Source organism: Crocuta crocuta, unplaced genomic scaffold (assembly GCF_008692635.1).
Source record: "Crocuta crocuta isolate KB4526 unplaced genomic scaffold, BGI_CrCroc_1.0 scaffold179, whole genome shotgun sequence".
NCBI classification, from domain to species: Eukaryota; Metazoa; Chordata; class Mammalia; order Carnivora; family Hyaenidae; genus Crocuta; species Crocuta crocuta.
In genome coordinates this window covers 15,817,694-15,840,030 of record NW_027551568.1, presented here as the reverse complement: position 1 = coordinate 15,840,030, position 22,337 = coordinate 15,817,694, and the positions used below count along the sequence as shown (strand labels likewise).

Sequence of the window (22,337 nt, the reverse complement as noted above, 5' to 3'; positions counted from 1 at the left end):
GGAAATGTGTTCCTTTATTCCCAAAGATCCAGCTATGATTAAAATCATTTATAAATGACAATGATACATCACATTACTTTGAACAGGACATCACAGACCAAAGCTACTCTGAGTCAACCTTTTCACATGCTTGGCACGTTTCTAACCAGGGAACCAGGTCTTAATGGATCAACAGAAGTAGACCCATGTTGGGGCACCTGGGTGGCTCAGTCAGTTTAATGTCTGACTCTTGATTTCGGGCCAGGTCATGGTCTCATAGTTTGTGAGTTTGAGCCCTACATCGAGCTCTGTGCTGACAGTGCAGAGCCTGCTTGGGATTCTCTCTCTCTCTCTCTCTGCCTCACCCCTGCTCACACACACTTTCTGAAAAAAGAAGTAGATTTGTATTTGGTTCTTGCTTTCAGCCTTTCTTCTATGCCATGGACTATAGCTGTAATTCAATCAAACTACCAATCAACAGATAACATGGTAGACCATTTTTAACCTTAACAAGCTGTACATATTTCAAAATGACAATAAAGGAATCAAGGGTCAAAAATGGAGTCCTCTCTCCAATGGTGGCAAGAGAACCAGACGTGTGATTCACGGAGGGGGTGTGCAGATCTCAACTCAAGAAAACGATTCTATTAGATACTGCGCATTCTGGTTAGACTATCGTATAGGTCATCAGAAAGATTAGTCAGTTGTTTCGTGTTGCATAAAGCCTACATCATGGGTGGTTGATAAGGCTGGGAGGTAGAGCTGCCTGCCCGTTCTGTTAGAGAATACTTCTGCAAGTGGGCTTCCGGCACGGGCCACAGCGCCTCCAGGCTGTCCCTGGGTACTGCACATTTTCAGACTTGGAGAAAAAGATGAGCTGAGCGACCTCGCTCTCTTTTGCTAACTCAGTCTCTTCTACCTTTGCCACACAGAACTCAGGGATGTGGTCTTCTGATTACGTTGTATTTTTTTAATCTGAATTACCCTTTAAGACTGGGCTCTGATTTGGAAGAAGATGGACCCCTGTGTTCTCCAGCAGTGAGTCTAGGATGCAAGTGCTTTCCTTCAGGCCTGGATGGACAGAGCTACAACCTGGATTCTTCCGGATGCTCTATCTTTAGAAAGATTGGCACTTTTCAGTTTGGAATGAATGTAGAACTTTTTTTTTTCCCTTTTTTGAAAAATGTTCTGACCTAAGCGCTCCTGTTTTGTACTCCCCTCCCCCCCACCTCATACTGCATTGTAAAGGGGTTTTAAGATCCAATGAAATGGTTTCTGAAGAAAACACAATAAATCAAGTGAAGGACAGGCCCAGAAATAAATAAAAAGCCACAAAACTCAGATGGCTTCCCTTTCTGTTCGATTTTAAAAAGTGAGTGGCGTGTAGATAGATGGCTTTGGGGTCAGATAGACCAGACCTGCACTCAAATGAGGTCTCTATTCCTTCAGAGCTTTGTGAACTTGGACAAGTTTTGTAAAGTCCTCAAGGCTGTCCTTTAGGGACTATGAAACACAAAATCATACCTACTTCCTAAAGTTTCTGAGGACCAAGACTATAAAACAAGCATCGTGTGGGACACATAGCATGTGCTCAGTGAGTATAACTTCTTTTCTCTCAAACCACAGGTACATCTGTGACTTGGTTTACCCATCCCAACGTTGTGGCCATTCACTGTAGTGAAGGCAAGACACGGAAGCCTTTTGTTTTTAAATGAGTCTCATAGTTGTGATTATCATGAAGCAACCGTATCAGTCAACTTGCTGAGCAGACTTACTATGCAATCGTATTACAATACACTACAGTTACCTGAAGATATGTCTATTTTCCCTACTCCCCTGGGCAAAGAAGGGATATTTCTACTTTGTAACCCTTATGCAGGTATTAACTTTGTTCTCAGCATATGGTAGATACTCAATATATATGTACAGAACTGAGCCAAGATTTTTAATGGTTCCTAAAAATTCAAAAATTCTTTCAAAGTGTTAGGATCTTCTGCTGCAAAATACAGAAAGAAAAAAATCAAGTGCTCTGAACTTTCAGGACAATTTGAAAAATACTTTCAAGGACATCTTGGAAGGGTTAACATAATTATGTGGAATCCCAAGGTTACTATTTGGCAGGAAATAATGCAAACTTGTGAAAATGCCTGTCCTTCTGAGGAAATCAGTTACATTGACCTGCTCGAAAGCTTTAGCTTACTTACTGGTAAAATGAGTTAATTTTATCAGTCAATTCACCTCCATCCAATGTGATTTAATTCAATGTAACTCAATTCAACATCACATGCTTTCTAGCTCCTTTGCCTGAAAACTAAAATTCTGTACTGCCAGCTTACGTTTACCCCCAATCCCTCCCGCCCGCGCCCAAAGGAAAGTTCTCGTCTTTGTGCGTCCTCTCCTCTGGGCTCCTTCAGAACTTTGCCCACACCTCTGTTCCCCATATCTTCCTCATCTGCCTTCTTCTTCTTCTTTTTTTTTTTTTTTAATATTTTTATTTATTTCTAGGAGAGAGAGAGANTAAGGGAAAGTCGGACGCTTAACCGACTAAGCCACCCAGGCGCTCCCCTCATCTGTCTTCTTGTTGGTTTCAAAAAACAGTCCAAGGGGGCACCTGGGTGGCTCAGTTGGTTAAGCATCCACCTTCGGCTCAGGTCATGATCTCACAGTTCGTGGGTTCGAGCCCCACGTCGGGCTCTTGCTGACAGCTAGCTCAGAGCCTGGAGCCTGTTTCAGAGTCTGTATCTCCCTCTCTCTCTGACCCTCCCCTGTTCATGCTCTCTCATGCTCTCTCTCTCTCTCAGAAATAAATAAAACATTAAAAAAAAACCCAACAAACAGTCCAGGAACTTCACTCTATCGTTCCAATCCCTAATCTACCCTCCCAACTCTTTCTTGTTCGTTCCCCTTAAGAACGGAGCTCAGCAGTACTTCCTGTACCCCAATACATTTAATTCATCTGTTCATTCATCATTCAATTTTGTTAATGATTATCTTCTTATCTACATGAGTTGGCGACTGATAGCATAGATAATCTGAGATGGTACCATTTGACAAAACCTTTTGTCTTTTTCTTTATAGCATGGCCTTGACCCCAGTAAAAGCAGCATCTTAGGCTCATGTGTTGTTGTTCTCACATGTGCTCTCTCTGTCTCTCTCTTTCTCTCCTTAAGACCTTGCTGTGTGGCCTCAGGTATGCTGTGTAATTTTCAGCTCTTCTTAAGTAATAAAACTCTAATTTTTCTCCAACGTTTTCTGATGCTTTTTGCTAGAGGGCTCTTTGTAAGAAACTGTCCATCCACAACAGTGGTTACTGACAGGCTGGTACAGGCACAAAACAGGTGTCCTAACACATACCCAGGGCTCACTCTTTTCTATCCTTGCAGCTGTCCATCTTTCAATGATTGATCACTATTTGTCAAAGGCCACAATACCGGGGATCAGCAACTTCAGAATTAGTCTGCAGTGAGAATCACAGATCCACCGGATTTGGAACACAGCTTACCTCCTACATAGAGCGGAGAGTCAAAATTCAGAGTTGACTGCTTTGACAAGTTGGTGATGATTTTGGGGCTCCCTCCATCCACGGAGAGGGAGAGACTCTGATCCAGGGCAAGCAGTTCCACAATGTGGAAATTTCCATCGTTGATCGTCTCCACGCTACAAAGAAAAATCAACTTAACTGATGCTTCAGCTTTCTTTTTATTAACAGAAATAAGTTAAAATACTAAGTCCAATAAGCACTCCTTAGGAAAAGATACTCCTATCTAACAGTAATAAGGATAAACACCAGTAGTTGATTTAAAGATAGAAGATGAAGTACAGACAATTTCTACTTTTTAGGAATGGATACAAAATAAGCTTGTCTTCCCATTGGGAAGAGTGGAAATGGATACACCGAATCACTCTCCAGTCTTATTCTTCCACTATGTAGAAATTACAAAGGATAATTTATTCTTTTGCTTTTAAATGCTACTTAAGTTGTGTTTTTCTGAGATACTATTACTCCAAATTGCATTTAAGACAAAGAACCTACGTTGGTGCCAAATATCCTCTACAGATTATGACTGGCTTTGATCTTTTAAATGCTGGACAGTAAGACTTACCCAAACATACACACAAATACAGGAAGAACCGACTTGGTGAGATTATTGTGATTGTTGAAATTTATTAACTGATAATACCGCTTCCTTTCCTTGCATTTTTCAGAGGGATGGCCATCAAATGAGATTACTGTGAAGTCTATGCTCAGTGGAGAGTAACAGATTCAATGGAATGCTTAACACAGCCATAGCTAGGGGATCTAGTGTGGACAGTGCTTCTTCGGTTTTCTATGACTTGTAAGGGCCAGGTCTAACAGTCATTCCAGAATTTGAGAGGGCTTATGGAAGTTCACAAACTGGATAAAAACAAAAAGATTAAGAAACTGAGATAAATGAAAAATAGGAATTGAAAAGAAGATGACCTGCAGTGCAATTACTACGAAGGTGCTATACGTCTGTAAAGTGGGCTTGTAAATCTAACACAAGGGTTAACAGCAAAGAGGAGCGCGGGGCCAATGAAGAAAACAGGAATCAATACATGGTGGCATCAGGAATATACTGACCTGTCACAATGGGGGCAAAATATGGCATAATGGAAGTTGGGGCCAAAAGTAAGTAGTGAATATTAAAGAGCCAATATATTGGGATATCAACTAGGAAGACTGAAAAAAATGCTCAAACATGGAAACATGGGCACATATGATACAGAAACTGTGAATACCTATTCTTCCTTATACAAGCTGATGGCTTCAGTTTCTGGGTACTGATATTTTAACTTGCAAATAGGCCAAGACTGGAAAACAATGGAAAAAATATGTCGACATTTCTGTATGGTTCTCATCACAGGTGTCTAATCCTCTCCCTTTGTTTGCCAACACAGAATAAAAAGGTTTTGTGGTTTGACCGCAATATACACCATTCTGCAAACCGTGAAAACATTTAAAGTTCTCTGGTTTTAAATGGTTGCAAGAGTTCACATGTACAAAGGTCCTTCATAGCCTGTCTCAGATATCATAATCTGAGTGATAAATATTAAATATGCCAGTGAATGTTTTTATCTCCTCAGATTTAATTATCCCAACATGTGATAGCATTAAAATCAATAGAGGAAACAATATACAGGAAAACCATTTACTAAAAAAGTTGTATACCAACTGCTACTGGTCTTAAATAGGATTGTCTTCTGAAGGAATATACCAGATGGTAATATTAGCTAAGGGTTAAGCATATAGATTTTGGAGTCAGATGAATCTGAATTTGAATCCTGGTCTTGTATTTATGAAATGTTTGACCTTAGATAAGTTACTTAATGGCTTATACACTTCAGTCTTCTCTTCAGTAAATGCTAGTGTATATTTTGCCCTCTGATGATTAATGATTAATTGGAGGTCTGTACGAAATAATATTTTTACATATGCAGAGTGAAACATCCAGCATATAGAAGGTGCAAAGGTAAATGTTAGGTATCAGTATCACCATCACTACCACCACCATCATCGTACAAATAATCCAATATTGTTTCAGTATCTTTTTCAGGAAGAAATTAGTTAGCTTTATTTTTGATGTTAATTGTAAAATAATGCTAAAGACTAGCAGAAACCTAATAGCTTCCTTGGGGCCATATCTTGTTCAAGTTCCTGAAAGTTTTATGTAAAATATTAGAATGAAGATATACATAGAGAGAGTGGTAACCAATTGCTTTTTCTGTTGTGATCATATACAGCATGCAAATGGTTTTATGTGGCTGCTCTATGAGCATTGACCTTGATGAAGTCATAAGTATTAAAATGAGACCTCCTTTTTTGCTTTACATTTGCAAAGAAAAGGCCCATTTGTACAGGAAAATGGGTTCCTGGTCACACATCAGTCTTAGACAATCAATACTGGCACATCATCGTTAATGATAGTGTTTGATGCACTATAACTGAGTAAGCTACTTGAAAGCAGGAGCCATGTATTATTTATTTCTGTATTCCTTAATGTACCCAGTAGAATTTCTGATAAAGAGTAGATGCTCAATAAATATATGTTAAGTAAGTGAAAGGTGAGGGAGACTTGTTAACAATAGCATAGTTTTTTAGCACTACTGACTGGATTACAGGTATCATCAAGAGGTTTCAAGCAGCCCTAGGGAAGGACATCTAAAAGTTGCATTTTACTTAAAAATTTGGATTTTTTGGTAGCCATATTTAACAGGAAATGGTGGGAGATAAATCTGGTTCAGTCTGTCCTAGGTCTCCTTAGATGTGTGACATTGGATTAGCGTGACTTCAGGTCATTTTTCTCTTTTATTTCCCTCACCAGGGAAATGCAAATAATACCAAAGAATTACTTAGCACAGACTATAGGAGAGGTGCTGTTCTAAGACCTTTACATGTAATAACTCTTTTAAGAACCAAAACAACCCTAACAACTGGGCACTTAGGGTACTCAAGGTGGCAAAGTCAGCTGCAAAACAGATTTGAAGCCAGGGTCCCTGTTTCTAGAGTACACATTTTTAATTATTATGCACCACTTTTACAATAAAAAACCTGAATAAAAAGAAAACAACCTAGTACTACACAAATGGTGTGTGTTCTCACCACTAATGAGCCTTTAATAAGTGATTTTCTCCCAAATATCTCAATAATGTTCTATGAAAAATAACCTTATATTACGGTTACACAGTTTGGTACATTTAATAGGAATCACGGAATTATATAAAAAAAGTAATAATCTTATATTTTAAAAATGTTTGTGTATTTTTGAGAAAGAGAGAGAGTGAGAGCAGGTGAGGGACAGAAAGAGAAGGAGACAGATGATCTGAAGCAGGCTCTGTGCTGACAGATGTAGGGCTTGAACCCACGAACCACGAGACAATGACCTGAGCCAGCTGGACTTGTAATTAACTGAACCACCCAGTCGCCCCCAAAGTAATAATCTTATAATAAGAGTTGGCAGGTTTTGAGAATACATACAAAGCATATAGATTTGGATTCTATTTTCCCAATCACATGTGAAATTTAGACTGATTAGATTTTTCCTCCCAAAAGTTATCACTAAACTTAATTCCATTTATACTTCCCTGGAATTAAATGAGGCCTCATCGTGGTATTTTGATAGATAAGTATTGGGAAATTAATATTATTAGATTCTTTGCTCTTTAAGATGATATTTTGTATATGAGCCTGAAGAGAATATTTAAGAGCTAAGAATATTCTAACTTGGTGTTTCATGCTGTCCTTTGAAGCAGGAGATGAACCAGGGGATGCCCAGAAATCCTTTGGGTCTATACAGTTTAAAATAAAAGCAGTGGCTAACACACCAGTTGTTACAAGATACAACTGAGCCATAATCGATTTTACAGTCTATCTCGGTCATTCTCTATCCACTCACAATGCACAACATCCTTTTGGGTTCCGAGAAGTATTGATGTGCTCTCTTTCACTACTCCCAAGGGAACTGTGTATTTGATAACTCATGAGAGTCACAAGTGAATCACTTAACATTGAGACTTTCCACTGGGAACACACATCGAATTTATTACCATTACGATGCATTTAGTTTTACTACACTTAACTATTAGTTGAGATTTTGTTTTCTTGAATTTCTCAGTGGATATATGAAAACAAAGCAGTTACTCAACTATGTCTTATGGTTTTGTTACAGAAAAAGAGTTTAAAAACTCAGAGCTTGAAGAGAGGCTCTAACTTGCTCTGACCTTCCTTTCCTTCCTTCCTTCCTTCCTTCCTTCCTTCCTTCCTTCCTTCCTTCCTTCCTTCCTTCCTTCCTTCTTTCCTTCCCTTCCTTCCCTTCCCTTCCCTTTCCTTTCCTTCCTCTCTTCTCTCTTTCTCTCCTTCTCTCTCTCCCATCTTTCTTTCCTTCTTTTTCTTTATATAGGACACCTCAAGATGACATTTTTATATTTCTATCCCAACCATAAATCTTCAGGTATTTCAGTAGTTTAATAAACAGTTCACTTGGCTTATGTGAGCTCTAGCTTTTCGCCTTAAAAATTTAAAGAATCTGTTGGCATATTCTGTGCAATGAAACAGGAATCAGAAGCCAGACGAATTCAACTGGTCATCTCATTTTGATTATCTCTAGGATGAGGATATTGCATCTGTGGAGATTGGTGATGAAATATTTTCCTGCCTACCTCTTTAAATCAAAAGGAATAGGAGGTCAAAGGGGATTAAAGGTATTATTCTTTTTTTAATGCTTATTTATTTTTGAGAGAGATGGAGACAGAGAGTGAGAGCAAGGGAGGGACAGAGAGAGAGGGGGACAGAGTTTCTGAGGAGAGATCTGCTGCTGAGAGCACAAAGCTCAATGTGGGGCTCGAACTCATGAATGGCGAGACCATTACCTGAGCCCAAGTTAGAGGCCTAATTGACTGAGCCACCCAGGTGCTCTGGAGATTAAAGGTATTAATGCATATGGATACAAGTTTTCAAAGGGATGTTTTACAAAATAATTGATTGACCAAGTGTACTTACATTTTAGTAAGTGCTTTTGAGGCACATTACCTAATTTACATAAAAATGCACTAAATTAAAAAGGGACTTTTACATTTGAACATACAGTATGAGTCACACTCATATGCATATAAATGCAAATGACATTTGCATTTATCCTTCCTTACCTGGATATCAGAGCATCAAGAATATCTATAAACCACCAGCATCAGTGATGACTGTGAGCCTGCTTTTTGCCTAGCACCATAGTAGGGATTTTACATTTGTTATTTCCAGTTCTCCAAATAATGCATGAAAAACAGATATATGTCCAATTGTTTAAACTAGGAAATCAAAGCACAAAGGGGTGAAGTAACTTGCTCAAAGTTATAAAGCTGGTAAACAGTGCTCCCTTCCCATATGGCATTGTCAAGATCTGCTGAGTGTTTGTCTTGGAAATGAGACCTTGCAGATTCTGTCTATTGTCTGTTTTCCCAAAGAGACTAAATTCTTCTCCTTCTCCTTTTTTTTTTTTTCCCCCTCATGTAAGAGTGTAAACTGCATAACCCAGAGGCTGTAGAGCCAACCAAACCTAACAACTGGTAGGGAAAAGTCCGGTGATGTTGTGCTGTTCCCTAAATACTGAAACTGCTAACTGCGTGATACTATCCTGCACCTTCATAAGATGGTTCATCTGACCTCCTCATTAAAAACAATAATTAATTTTTAAAAATCCCAGTTGACACAATGTTACTTTTAGGTGTACGACATTGTAATCCAACAACTCTATACATTGTGCTGTGCTCCCTACAAGTGTAGCCACCCTATGTCACCATACAGCATTATTACAGTACCACTGGCTATACCCCCATGCTGTGCCCTTTACCCCCGTGACTTATTCACTCCATAACTGGAAGCCAGATTTCCTCATTTTTATTTTATTTTATTTTGAGAGAGAGAGAGAGAAAGAGAAAGAGAGAAAGAGAGAGAGAAAAAGAGAGAGATTCAGAGAATCTTAAGCAGGCTCCATGCTCAGCACAGAGCCTGATCCCGGGCTTGATCCCAGGCCCCTGAGATCATGCCTTGAGCTGAAACCAAGAGTCAGATGCTCAACTGACTGAGCCACCCAGGCACCCTTGATTTCCTTATTTTTAAATAGTAGTTGATTATGTTTCCAAAGAAGCTGTCTGGTTTGAAAAATAACATTAATCTGAATCTAAAGAAAGAAGCGTACCATTTTTATTAATTTTTTTTTAAGTTTCTGCCTATGTAGATGAAGAAAAGTCACTTTGAAGGACAATTATCAGCCTGCTTTAGAAAAATGTCCATCCCTATCTCAGGATCTACTGCTGATGTTAGCTCTATGTTTAGGCATTCATTTACTCATTCATTCACTCAATCACGGCATTATCATCCAGTACCTTTCTATGCTACTCTCTAAGCACTATAAAAATTAGGCATGTGTGTGATATTCTACATTCATCCACTTGTTAAGTAGCTTCTGTTCCTCTGTTGCTGCAGATCAGGTCCCTTAGACAGTTGGGTGCTGGCACTGTGTAACAACTGGTTCTCTGAAATAAGGAAAAGAGCCTGGATTTCATGCACATACCGACTTTGTGGTGGACACATTCCCAACATGGCAGATTTCTACATCAACATATGGCATGATGTCACAGAATGTGGATATGGGAAGAGAGGCATACCACTGGCTCTCAGAGCACAGTTCAAATACATTCCTTTGACACAAGTGGTTCTCAAATTGTGGTCCCTGGGCCGGTGCATCACCTGGGAGCTTGTAGCAATGAACATTTGGGGGCTCATCCAGGAACTGAATCAGAAACTAGAGGTGTAGCCCAGTGATTTGTTTTCTGACACACTTTTTAGGTGATTCTGATGCGTGCTATTTGAAAACAATGGTTCCACACCACTGCCCACATGGCTGGCCCTGTGGGCGGTATGTAGGTCTGCATAAACCTCGCTCTTCTGTCAGATATAAGAGATAAAATGAGAAAATATGCATGCCATTTTACTTCTGTGAAGAAGGAATAACTACATCATGAATTTTCTTAAACACACTTCAAGCTATGTAACTGCTCTCTCTAGACATAATTCCACGAAATAATGGTTCTCATTTCAATCCATTTAAGACAATGACTGACTTCTAAAATGAAGCTTTTTAAACCAAAGAAATCTTACAGAAACAAAAGCCTGATGGATATTTATTTCCCCCTAATTTCATCAGATTTCACTTACTAAAATAAACAAAATCCATTTCCATCAATGTTGAAGATTAACCAGGCAACCGAAAAGAGGTACTTGATGTACAAACTATTCCCACACACAATGTTCCAACAGCACATTAAATAATGCAGGATTTGGAAAATAAATTTTTACTAAATTAAATGTTTTGAAACATAAAATCAAGTAATTAAAGTCAACAAATTTTCTGGTGTAAGAATATGTAAAACTATTCCCTTTTAAAACATTAGGGTATTTTAATAATGTTATGTAAAGTAGAAGCACATCTAAGTTTGAACATTTAATTCAACCAAACAAAATAATTACTAAGCAATTTATAGGAAAGCAGATGGCCACAGTGTTATTGATGGCTTTCTCTATAATGATGGAGAAGGAGTACCTTTCATCAGAGGTCACACTTTAGTAGGGCCTGAGCAAGGTCAGAAGCATTTGGATAAATGCCAGAAAATTAATAGGAGCAGAGGGAAGACTTGGGACAAATTTCAAGTTGAAAGTGAAGCAAAGAAAAAGATGAAGAGTAACTCCATTATGTTTATGATGCCTCTCAATGACATTAGGAATGTGACAGGGACACAGGTTTGGGTGAAGCAAAGAAAATAAGCTCCATTTTGGACATTCTAAATTTATGACCTCCAAAAGCGATCACTAGTTGGTAAATGTTGTTCTGAATATTTTTTCATGTATCAAATCATAAAATTCTTACAAAATGGAACTCTGATTTACTATACCCACATGCCAGGTGAGGCCCAGAGAGCTCATGCCATTTACCTGTGGCGTACTGTTAACAAAGGGCAGTGCTTGGGCTCGGGCTTGAATCCAGGCAGACCGTCTTTAGAGCACCTGCTCTTCTCTATCTAATGTTAGTTTTGAGTGGTAATGGCATTCAAATGGTTCGAATTTCAAAATGATGTAAAATGGTATTTATATACAAATCTTGCTTCCATCCCACTCATTGCTCTCTAATCCTAGTTTCTCTCTCCTTTTTTCTTTTTTTTTAATGAAATTATTTATTTGAGAGACAAGAGAGTTGTGCACATGTGTGAGCACAGGGAAGGGGTGGGGAGGGGGAGAGAGAAAGAGAGAGAGAGAATCCCAAGCAGGCTCCTGGCTCAGCACAGAGCCGGATGTGGGGTTCTATTCCACAGTGCTAGGATCATGACCTGAGCCAAAATCAAGAGTTGGGTGCTCAACTGACTGAGCCACCCAGGTGCCCCATTTCTGTTTTTCATTATGCAAATGCATGGATCTAAAAATATATGTATTTACTTATGCACCTTTGACACTGTTCTGTCTTCCTTTTCTTTTCCTTCTGAACCGAGCAATGTACCTTGAAGATCTTTCTATATCCTACATAGAAAACTTCCTCCATCCCTTTCCACCTTCCTTTTAAACTGTATATCCCATTGTACAGATTAGAAATGGGCTATTTCCTAACTTTTGTTTTTATAACCAATGACACAGTGCAGTACCTGTGCACATATCATTTCTTTATCTTCAAGTATATCTGTAGCATAAATTCCCAGAACTGGGATTTCATAGGTTAGAAAGTAAATGTATTTGTAATCTGGGTAGATATTTTCAAATTGCTCTCTATGGAAATTGTAAACAATTTGTACTTCTAGTGTTAATGGATAAGGATAGAGAATACACTTTCAACCCCCCTGCTCTACTCTGGAAATAGATGCCAGAAAAACCTTTCTGTATTGCTACATGTAGATGAGAATGAAGACAATGTGAGTGAGAAGTGAGGACAGACCTGACTTTGGGATTTAATACTCAGAGAGACTTTATGGGGTATGTGCTGTATCATTATTTACAACTATGATGTTTGAGGCACAGACACATTAAGTATCTTCTCCAAGTTTCTGCACTAGTAATTGGCCAGGCCTAGATTTGAAAACACATCCTAGCACCTGTACTTTTACTTGTCAAATACTAAAATCTCCTAGTGGGCTGAAACAATTCAACTGTTCTCTGTAGTTTCTATTTCACAGAATCATTCCTTTTCTATTCCATACTGGAGTATTAATATATTCATATATATATAACATATACATATATATTCCATATCAATCAACCAGTCCATCATCTCTCATCTGAATTCTAGGTAATTGCTGCTTTTCTTTTACTTAAAAATAACGTGATGACTTTTCTTGATTTTTGTGCCATAAATCAAAAACCAAGAATTAAATGAAAAACCCTGGACCTTACAACAGATGTCCCTATCAGATGGTCTGCCAACAGAGAAATGGACTCGTGGCTTATAATGGAAAGCTTATCATGTGATATTATTCTTTTTTATAAACATCATATGGTACGCTTATTGTTTGTCAGCCAACCATGGTAAGAACATAAACTCAAAATAAGCTCTTTATGGTAATTTCTCATTTTGATATAATCACATGGGTTTCTACAACTTATCTAGAAGTATTTTACGTATATTTTATGTGAATGCTAGCCTTAAGAAACCAAGTTCAATAACCCTTATGATGGTTTCTGAGAGGGCTGTGCTCTTTCATTGCATAAAATAAAAGAGAAAAGTAAAAAACAAAAATGAACCACAAAATCGATATTCTGAAACTTTTTTATGGGCTGAAACAAATTGAGGATACATAATTTAAGGCCTAGCAGTATCTAAAATATTGGCATTAATTCATCACCATTTGGAGATGAAATTCATATTCCCCTTGGAAACCAATAATTACGTGTTTATTTCCATGCTCTAAATATTCCCAAGTGGGTTAGCTGACCACTAAGAGGACTAGTGGATTCCATTCGTGGCTACAATTGCCGTCTACTTTCCTGGAACTGGTACAAAGGATGAGCAAGTGCGTGAAGGCTTTTGAAGCATATCGACACCGATGTCAATAATGTAGAGGCCAGGGCCCCCGTTGGTTAAGCGTCTGACTCATGATTTTGGCTCAGGTTTTGATGTCACAGTTTGTGATATCAAGCCCTGCATCAGGCCCTGTGCTGACAGTGCAGAGCCTGCTTGGGATTCTCTCTCTCTCCCTATCTCTCCTGCTTTCATTCTCCCCCCCCTCTCAAAATAAATAAATAAACATTAAAAAAATAATATGAAGGCCAGTATCTACAACTCAATGCCCCCAGGTTTTAGTCAGGGTTTGGCTTACAGGTGCTTTTTGTTCCCCACATGTAGTATTTTTTAAAAATATGAATCTATACTTAAAGGATGGAATATTTACATTAAAACATCCAGATTTATGTCTTTTCCTTGAAAACCCAGGAGTTCTGGTAAAAATAGGGCTCACATTTTCCCATGGCAACATTTAGGGAGAACTGGGTAGATGAAGTCTGGCCCTCTTATTTATTTATTTAATGTTTATTTATTTTTTGAGAGAGAGAGACAGATACAGTGTGAGCAGGGGAGGGCCAGAGAGAGAGGGAGACACAGAATCCAAAGCAGGCTCCAGGCTCTGAGCTGTCAGCACAGAGCCCGACGTGAGGCTCGAACCCACCAACTGCAAGATCATGATCTAAGCCAAAGTTAGACGCTTAACCAACTGAGCCACCCAGGTGCCCTTAGTCTGGCCCTCTTTTGACTAAGGTTTGCTTCTAGCTCACTCCTGTCACAGGCACTTCTATTACATTGCCAACATCAAGCTATTTATCATAGAAGTTATTATGATGTAATTTTAAACAGTTCGATCTTTTCAAGAGTAAAATGATGAGAACTTCGTCTTCTCTTGCAGCTAGCCTGATTAGCTCACTTAAGTTACCTGTCTGAAAAACCCTAACTGCATATGACTTTGTGACCTTGCTCTAATTGGTTGCAGATATTTCTACGATAGTGAATTAGTGTTGAGATCCAACAGAGGTTAATCTTATGCAAAAAGCACATTTCCAGCAAAATGTATGCTTCATGAACACCACTCCTTTCAGATCCTCCAAATATCACCAATATCACTATATTATTAGGGAATTTCCAAAATAAATAACATTACCAATCACATATGATATGTGTCCCTTGGCTTACTACTATGTGTACTCTCCCTAAGAACAAGGGTGTTGTTCCTTAAAGCTTGGATCAGTGCCTGGCACACAGTAGGTGCTCAATAAATAAATGCTGCATGAAAAAAGGTAATGCTAAATTCCTCACTGTGTTGGGTAGCTTGCAGTTTCTTTCTCAGAGCTACTCTCTACCTGTATTCACTCTGCTCTGGGGTCTGGGAGGCTCACGTGCAAGCTACATTACTGTGATCAGGGTTCCTCTGGTCTGGGATTTGATCTGGCCAAAGGGGAGCACAGGCAGGGGACTGTCGGGCAGAAGAAGGGTGGCTGGGTAGTTAAAAGCCTGGTTCCTCCTCCAAAGACCAACTGCATTCTTTTATTGAAGGGCTCAGCTCCAAGGCAGCCCTTGCTACAAGTTCTTTTCTGAGTGCTGCCTCCACTTACCCCTTCAGGCATACGGGGAGTAGCTGTAGCCCTTGTTACTGGCTGCAGGTTACTGTACTATCCCGACCAGTCTCTGTAAAGAGTCCCCTTAAGAATCTCTCCTCCACTATCCAACTTGAGTATGGACGGGCCCCTAAATAAGACACTGATCCTAAGCCTGCTGTGGCCAAATTACTCCCTCCCCTCACCCAATACAGAACAACAGAGGAGAAACAGCCCTTCACTGAACAGCTGTTTTCACCTTTAACAGTAACTGGGAGACACTCACCTGTAAATGGCAGAAGCTGGGTGGGAGCCGGTGTCATAGCTGGCACGAACCCGTCCCCGATACAGCTCAACGGCAATATGGTCCTTGTCACCTTTATATAGGAGGATTCCGCTGTCTTCGTCTGTGGCAATCTAGTAGGAAGCAACCCTGACATTAGAACGCACTGTCATCCACACGTACTTCATCAAAAAGATCGCTTAGTGAAGGGGTTTTCTACAGCTTATTTTTTTCCTAATAGCTGTGAGGAAACAGTAATGTGTACTGAAATGATTGACTTGAAAGGTGGCCCATTCCTAGATTACTTTGATGCAAATAGATTTATAAAGAATGAAAAAACCTCACAATAACAGACACTTAAGTAAACACCATTAGATGTGCCTAAAACGTTCTCTGCTGGAGATTTTTCACTTACCTGTTCTTTTCGCTCCTGTTCTAGGTTGTCTTTATGGTATATGTGAAATGTAACTGCACTGAGTGAGACTGATTTTTATATTCCATGCAAAAAAAAAAACATTCTTCACAGTTATGGCATGGACAGTGGGACATCTCTTTTTATCCTGCTTTCTGGCCTTTGTGGGCTTTTACAGGACCAAGTCAATAAAAATCAGGATTTATACCTGAACCCCACTAGGTTCTTCTTGTAACAATTTGGTGTGGCAAACGGTGGAAGTTAGGGAGACGGCCTTTTTAAGGAAGGCGTGTCTGCCTTCCCGAGTCCCATTCCTCATGGCTGTTAAGAGCTCCTTGCCCCTCACTGGAGTGTCAGGGTAAACTTAATAAGGAGTGGCATCTATGTTAATTGGCTAAAGTCATTTGAATTCAAAATATATTAAAATATTTTCCTTACCACATAAAAGAAACATGCAGTCCCAACTTGCCCCACGTGTGCTGAATTCATGATCCTAATCTAGTCTCACCTCCTTCCTGCGGGTCTGAATGACCGGCTCAATGAGATACAGTGACATGGTGAAAAGTCTTAAAATTGGAGTTTGTTAATTTCATGTGGCTTCTTAAAGGTTCCGAGTGAGAAATAAAAAGCACGAGCTGAATATTTTGTCAAGGTGTGTTGCCTTACCGATGTTCTCCTTACCTACAGGATTCCTAAGAACAGCACACACACACACACACACACACACCGCCTCACACGCAACAGAGCCTTAAACTCCGAGTCATAAAAATAAATAAATAGACATGTCTTCACCAGAGCACCAAACATTTATTTTGTTGGGCTCTATGTAATTCATGATCAAGTAGTGAATAAAAATAGCTGGTTCTCATTTAGTTTTGAAAAATACAAATGCTATAGAGAAGAATCACTTAAGATTTTCATACAGAGAACATTTTCTGTCACTGGGTTATGCAGTCGATAACCTGTTTTTTTAAGAAATAGTATCACTCACGAACTACCAGATGTTTATGATTTGAAGCCAAATGTGGCTTAGGATGGAATCAGCCCTTGCTGGTGGGAGATGCCTTACCTGCAGAGTGATGTTCGTTTGAGGACGGACCTTGGCTGAAGGAATTTGAAGATAAGACTCTTTGTTTACAAAATTCACACTAACCAACTTTTCACACTTCTCTCCCTGGTAGCCGGGAAGACACTGGCATATTGGCTCATTTATCCTGATGATGCACTGGGCACCGTTCTGACAATCAAAATTATCACAGGGACTGGTACGAGGGAGGACCATGGGCGGAGAAAATTCACAGAACAAGCCACTAAGGAAACACAGAAAGAACACATTGCTTTTAATTGCATGGGAACTGTGGCCCTTCTGTAAGACTTAACTCTACCCCAAATCTCTATGTCTACTTTTACCTGTAGCCTTCGGGACAGATGCACGTATAGCCGTTCACAGCATCTGTGCAATGGGCTCCGTTTTTGCACTTGTTATCTTGGCAGTCATCAAAGTCAATGTCGCAGTGCTCGCCTATGTATCCTGGTGTGCAGTCACATCTGTTTGAACAAGCAGGTAAACAGTCTCAAACTGAACTGAGCCAAGGTAAGCAAAACAGTTGCATTTCATCTAGGAAAAAAGGGCGCTATCTTTAGAAAACGTACTTAGTACACCTAGAACTAAGGTAGCAGCGTGTGTCAACTATACTTCTATGAAAATACATTATAATTAAAGCAAAATATCCAAAACTTATGTTTTGGGGGCTCAGAGAACCCCCAAATTAATGGATGCCTAGAACACAGTCATTCCATGCTTTCTCAGTGCGATCTGTCACAATGGTATAATTAGTAATCATCCATGATCCAAATGAGAATGCAAATGCACATGTGTCCCTCCTTCCTTCTCTCCCCCTCCCATTCTTGTTTGCTTTCTTCCATCCCTCCCCTCTCCTCCATCTTCTCTCGCATCTTCTCCCTCCTTTCCCCCCTCCATCCCCTTTTCCTTCCTTCCCTCCATCCCCACTATTTTTGTCTACAATGTCCTCTATTTTCATTTGCTCTAACTCCTTTGAACAGTTGAGACAATGGAAGTGCTATGTTGTAAAATTTACCAAAAATATTAAACATATTTTAAAAATAATTGAAATTTTTTTCCTAGTAGAGAATGGATGTATTGGGGCAGCTCGGTGGGTTAGCTGGTTAAGGGTCCAACTCTCCGTTTTTGCTCAGGTCATGATTTCATAGTTCATTGAGAACGGAGCCCCGCATCGGGCTCTGCACTGATGATGTGGAGCCTGCTTGGGATTCTCTGTCTGTCTCTGTCTCTTTTTCTGTGACTACCCCCTTGTGCTCTCATTCTCTCTCAATCTCTCTCTCTCAATAAATAAATAAAATTAAAAGCAAATTAAGAAAGAGAATGTATGCATTGGAATAAAATAAAATTTTACGGAAAAAATATGTCAGCATTGGAAACTTTAATTCCTAGTGAATCCAGACAATCATTATGGCAGAAGTGGGCATGCCTAATAGAGTAGGGCAGGGGAACTGATAAAAAAATTCCAGGGGCCAATTCCATGGACAGCTGTCATCTTGTTTGTTCACTCTGGTGGCACTGGGGAAGGAGGGGTCTCACTGCATTGATGAAGAGCCATCACACGTACCGGTGGCATTCTCTGAGCACTTCCTGGTGCTATGCCCTGTTCTAACCACTTCGCGTTGTGGATTCATGGAATTTTTCTCCATGGCCCTGTGACAGAGCAGTATCACCACTGTCTCACATGACAGGTGAGGAAAGTCACAGACAAATTGGTTAAGGGATTTACCCAAGGGTATTCGACTCATAACTGCCCCAGCCAGGTACTAAACCCAAGCAATCTGACAAGAGAGTCCGGACTTCTCACCAGTGAAGGACGGAATACTTTATGGTTGCCTGTGGAGAAAGCAGCATGGCACGTGCAGTCATTTTCCATCTGTGCTTTGAGAAGCAATAAGGGACCACGGAACGGAAGGAGGCTACTGGCAGCTTCCCGTTTCCCTCCCCTCTCCCCTCAACGCTCTTCTGTTGTGACTTGTTAGTTTCACACATTGCCCTTCCATGAGCATTTCTATTTTGGGGTTAAGAGAGGGCTCACTGACAGTAAAAAACAAATAAACCAGGAAACTACAGCTTATTTAGCTTTACAGAATTTGGACTTTGCAGTTAGAACTGGGTTTGTAGTCTGGCTTTGTCATTATGTGTATGCAATCTTTTTTTGTTTTTTTTTTTGCCAATTTATTTTTTTATGTTNTTCTGGTTATCAACCCTTTATCTGATATGTCGTTTGCAACTATCTTTTCCCATTCGGTTGGTTGCCTATTAGTTTTGTGGGTTGTTTCCTTTGCCGTGCATATGTGTATGCAATCTTGACTAACTTACTTAAGCTTCCTAAGTGTCTGTGTCTTCATCTGTAACATACACAGTAGAAAATAATTTCCACCTAACAGGTCTGTTAAAAGCTTAAATAAAAAACACTATGCTTAAACAAAAACACTATCTGTAAAAGAATTACTATAGTGTTTCATATATAATGCATGATCAATAAATGGTAAGTATTTAAAAAATAATTCTATTAAGTCTTAATAATTCTATAAAAGTCTTTGTGGTTTAGTCTTTACTAATGTTCCAGTTTTCCATTTTAAAGCTGTTAGTACTTAAATGAATGAAGATAATTAAAAATGTCCAAGTGAATGTGGACATTACTCAACACTGAGGGTTTTCTCTGAATATGCAAAATCAAGATTTAAGAGTTACTGGAGGGCTGATGAATTAAAATAAGTGGGGTATAGACCCTCTAAGGAGAACAGACTTCCAGCTCTACATGTATGAATTAGGAAAATAAAATGAGCTCACTGAAGAGGCATGCTTGCTCATGAGCCAGTGGTTTTAATGCTAAATCATAACAAAGCAAAGCAAACAAGTCTGAAATTAAATAGATCCTAAGTGGCCATATACATTCTCAAAGAGATGGACAAAGTCTGAGAAGAGAGCTTCCATCAGTGTTAATGTGAGCAGAGCCACTGAAATGCCAGGCATTAAAAGAAAGAAGAAAGGCTTTGAAACATTCTGAATTATTTATCTGAGAAAAGAAATCAAAGTAAAAGATAAGAGAACCATACGTTCACCACCAGTGGCTAAGAGTTATTTTATATTCTTTTCTCTACAAATACTATTTTTCAAGCCCATTAGAACTTGGAATTGCATTATGACCAACATTTTTTTTGTCTTTCTTTTGCTCCTGAGATCGAATTTCAAAACAGAAGATAATATTTAATTAAGAAATCCTTAAGGTTTGTATTATCCATAAAAGCTATCACATTCCCTCCACTCTATTATCTGCCAGGAGTGAGGAAGAAAGCAAGGACTATAAACTATCCTGTTTAGAAGCCCAAAAGCTGACTAAGGAAGATGCATGCTTGGAAATACTGCTTATGGCATATGATGGTCTAAAAATATCTCAAAGCAATTTAGGAGATTTATGAGGTATATAATAAAGCAAGAAAAGTAAAACCAGCTGTTAGCTTAGTAATAAGAAAATGAATTTGAAGTAACAGTACAATTTGTCCAAACAACATTTGTCAATAGAGATTTTCTTTAGCAGCTTCATGCTCTTTTAGTTTTAAAGCCCATTTTCTTTTTGTAACTCCCTTCGTCACCATGTGCAATTATTTATAATATGGGAGTGACAGCACACACTGTGACTTCACCTGCTTTCTACTAAACTACATACCACTATAAAACAAGCTCACAAATTACTATTGAAAACAATGGGTTCCCACAACAGCTAACCCCTGATGCAGGAAGGGCACTTCTGAGTGTGCAATCTAATCAATAGTCATCGAAGATTCTGAACTAAGAAACAGTCTTTTTGAAGACAAACTCCCTCAGTTTTTAATGGTTTCCATGAAGCCTTGCTTTGTCTTATAGTCACAATGCACAAAGCCCTGTGAAATCTGTGTGGCAGATAAGCAATTCTGGAAAAGGACTTGCTTTACTGGTGAATTTCTCTAAGAAAGGATAGGATTTGTCATGTAAGTGGTGGATTTTCAATTTGCTGAATTTAATTGTGGGCAGATCAAAGACATTAGGAGTTAAAGTAATTGAAGTACAGTGTTTAGGTGAACAAAATTCAAGAAGCATTTTGTATCAATAAAGACTTCAATGACTTCCGGTTTTTACATAGGATTGTAAACTAAAATATAATGACAAGTAGAATTCAAAGATATTCTTTTCTTTTTCGACAAGGTATCAAATGGAATCAAAAGGTGCTAAAACTAAAACTGTGTTTGTATATGATAAAATTTTGGGGGTTCCTGGGTGGCTCAGTTGGATAGAGCATGCAACACTTGATCTCAGGATTGTGAGTTCAAGCCCCAAGTTGGGCATGGAGCCTGCTTAAAAAAATAAAAGAAAAATTCTATTCGGGGTGCCTGGGTGGCTCAGTTGGTTGGGCATCTGACTCTTGATTTCGTCTCAGGTCATGGATCTCAGAGTTGCGGGATTGAGCCCCACACTGGGCTTCGCACTGAGAGTGGAACCTGGTTAAGATTCGCTCTTTCTCTCCCTCTGCCCCTCTCCCCTGCTTGCACTCTCTTTCTCTCTAAAATAAAAAGATAATACAATTTTAAAAACATTAAAAGTAAAAGTAAAAAATATTCTTTAAATAAAATGACCATAAACATTTCATTCAAGTTGAGTTTTGAAAGGCAGGGGTACTAGAGGTACCGACCCTACTTCCTATTCAACTTAGAGTGTCTGATAATCTGTGGACAAGTACCAGAGTGTTAGAAATCCAGCTCCCTTCCCATCTTCTCTCATAAAATTGTCCCCGACCTGAGTAATTTTTAATTCTTTGAATCCTATGGCAATTAAGCCTCAGTTATTTCACTGAGAAGAGAAAGCATGTGAATGTGAGTAGTTATAAAACCTGATATAATGGGGGCATCTGGAGGGCTCAGTCAGTTACCTGTCTGACTCTTGACTTCAGCTCGGGTCATGATCTCATGGTTCATGAGTTCAAACCCCACATGGGCTCTGTGCTGACAGTGCAGAGCCCGCTTGGGATTCTCTCTCTTTCTCTCCCTCCCCTTTGGCATACTCACTCCCTCTCTCTCAAAATAAGTAAATAAACTTAAAAACAACCACTATATAACATAAGATGGTAGTATTATCACATGCCCTGTCCCATGGCAGGTGCTCAATAAATAGTGGGTAAAAGAACAAATAATTCTATTTGTTGATTGTCTGATATAAGCACAGCTCAACTCTTGAACCCAGTTGTCTCATTCCTGAGAATCCAGCTTATCTTCTATAACCAACCAACTGTAATGTTAATAAAGTACAAAACTTCTTCGAGGTAACCTAGATTAGCAAAATCACCCATCTGGGAAATATAAGACCTAGCTCCTACCTCTGCCAACGAATAACCCTGAGATCTTTGGACAGCCACCAACCTGTCTGGGCCATGGTTTCCGCATGTTTAAGATGAATTTGGACCAGATGATCT

At 39.2% G+C, this 22,337-nt stretch overlaps 1 protein-coding gene across 3 annotated transcripts in view; it reads right to left on the bottom strand.

The window, feature by feature from the left end:
* SLIT2 (slit guidance ligand 2) overlaps window positions 1–22,337 on the bottom strand; it is a 370,098-nt gene that overhangs the window by 5,523 nt on the left and 342,238 nt on the right. For all 3 annotated transcript variants that reach the window (XM_077750411.1, XM_077750413.1, XM_077750412.1), the window contains 4 exons: window positions 17,218–17,355; window positions 16,877–17,117; window positions 15,399–15,529; window positions 3,482–3,636 (listed from right to left, as the gene is read on the bottom strand). In XM_077750411.1, the coding sequence (XP_077606537.1) occupies window positions 3,482–3,636; window positions 15,399–15,529; window positions 16,877–17,117; window positions 17,218–17,355 (665 nt within the window). The remainder of the gene's footprint in view (window positions 1–3,481; window positions 3,637–15,398; window positions 15,530–16,876; window positions 17,118–17,217; window positions 17,356–22,337) is intronic.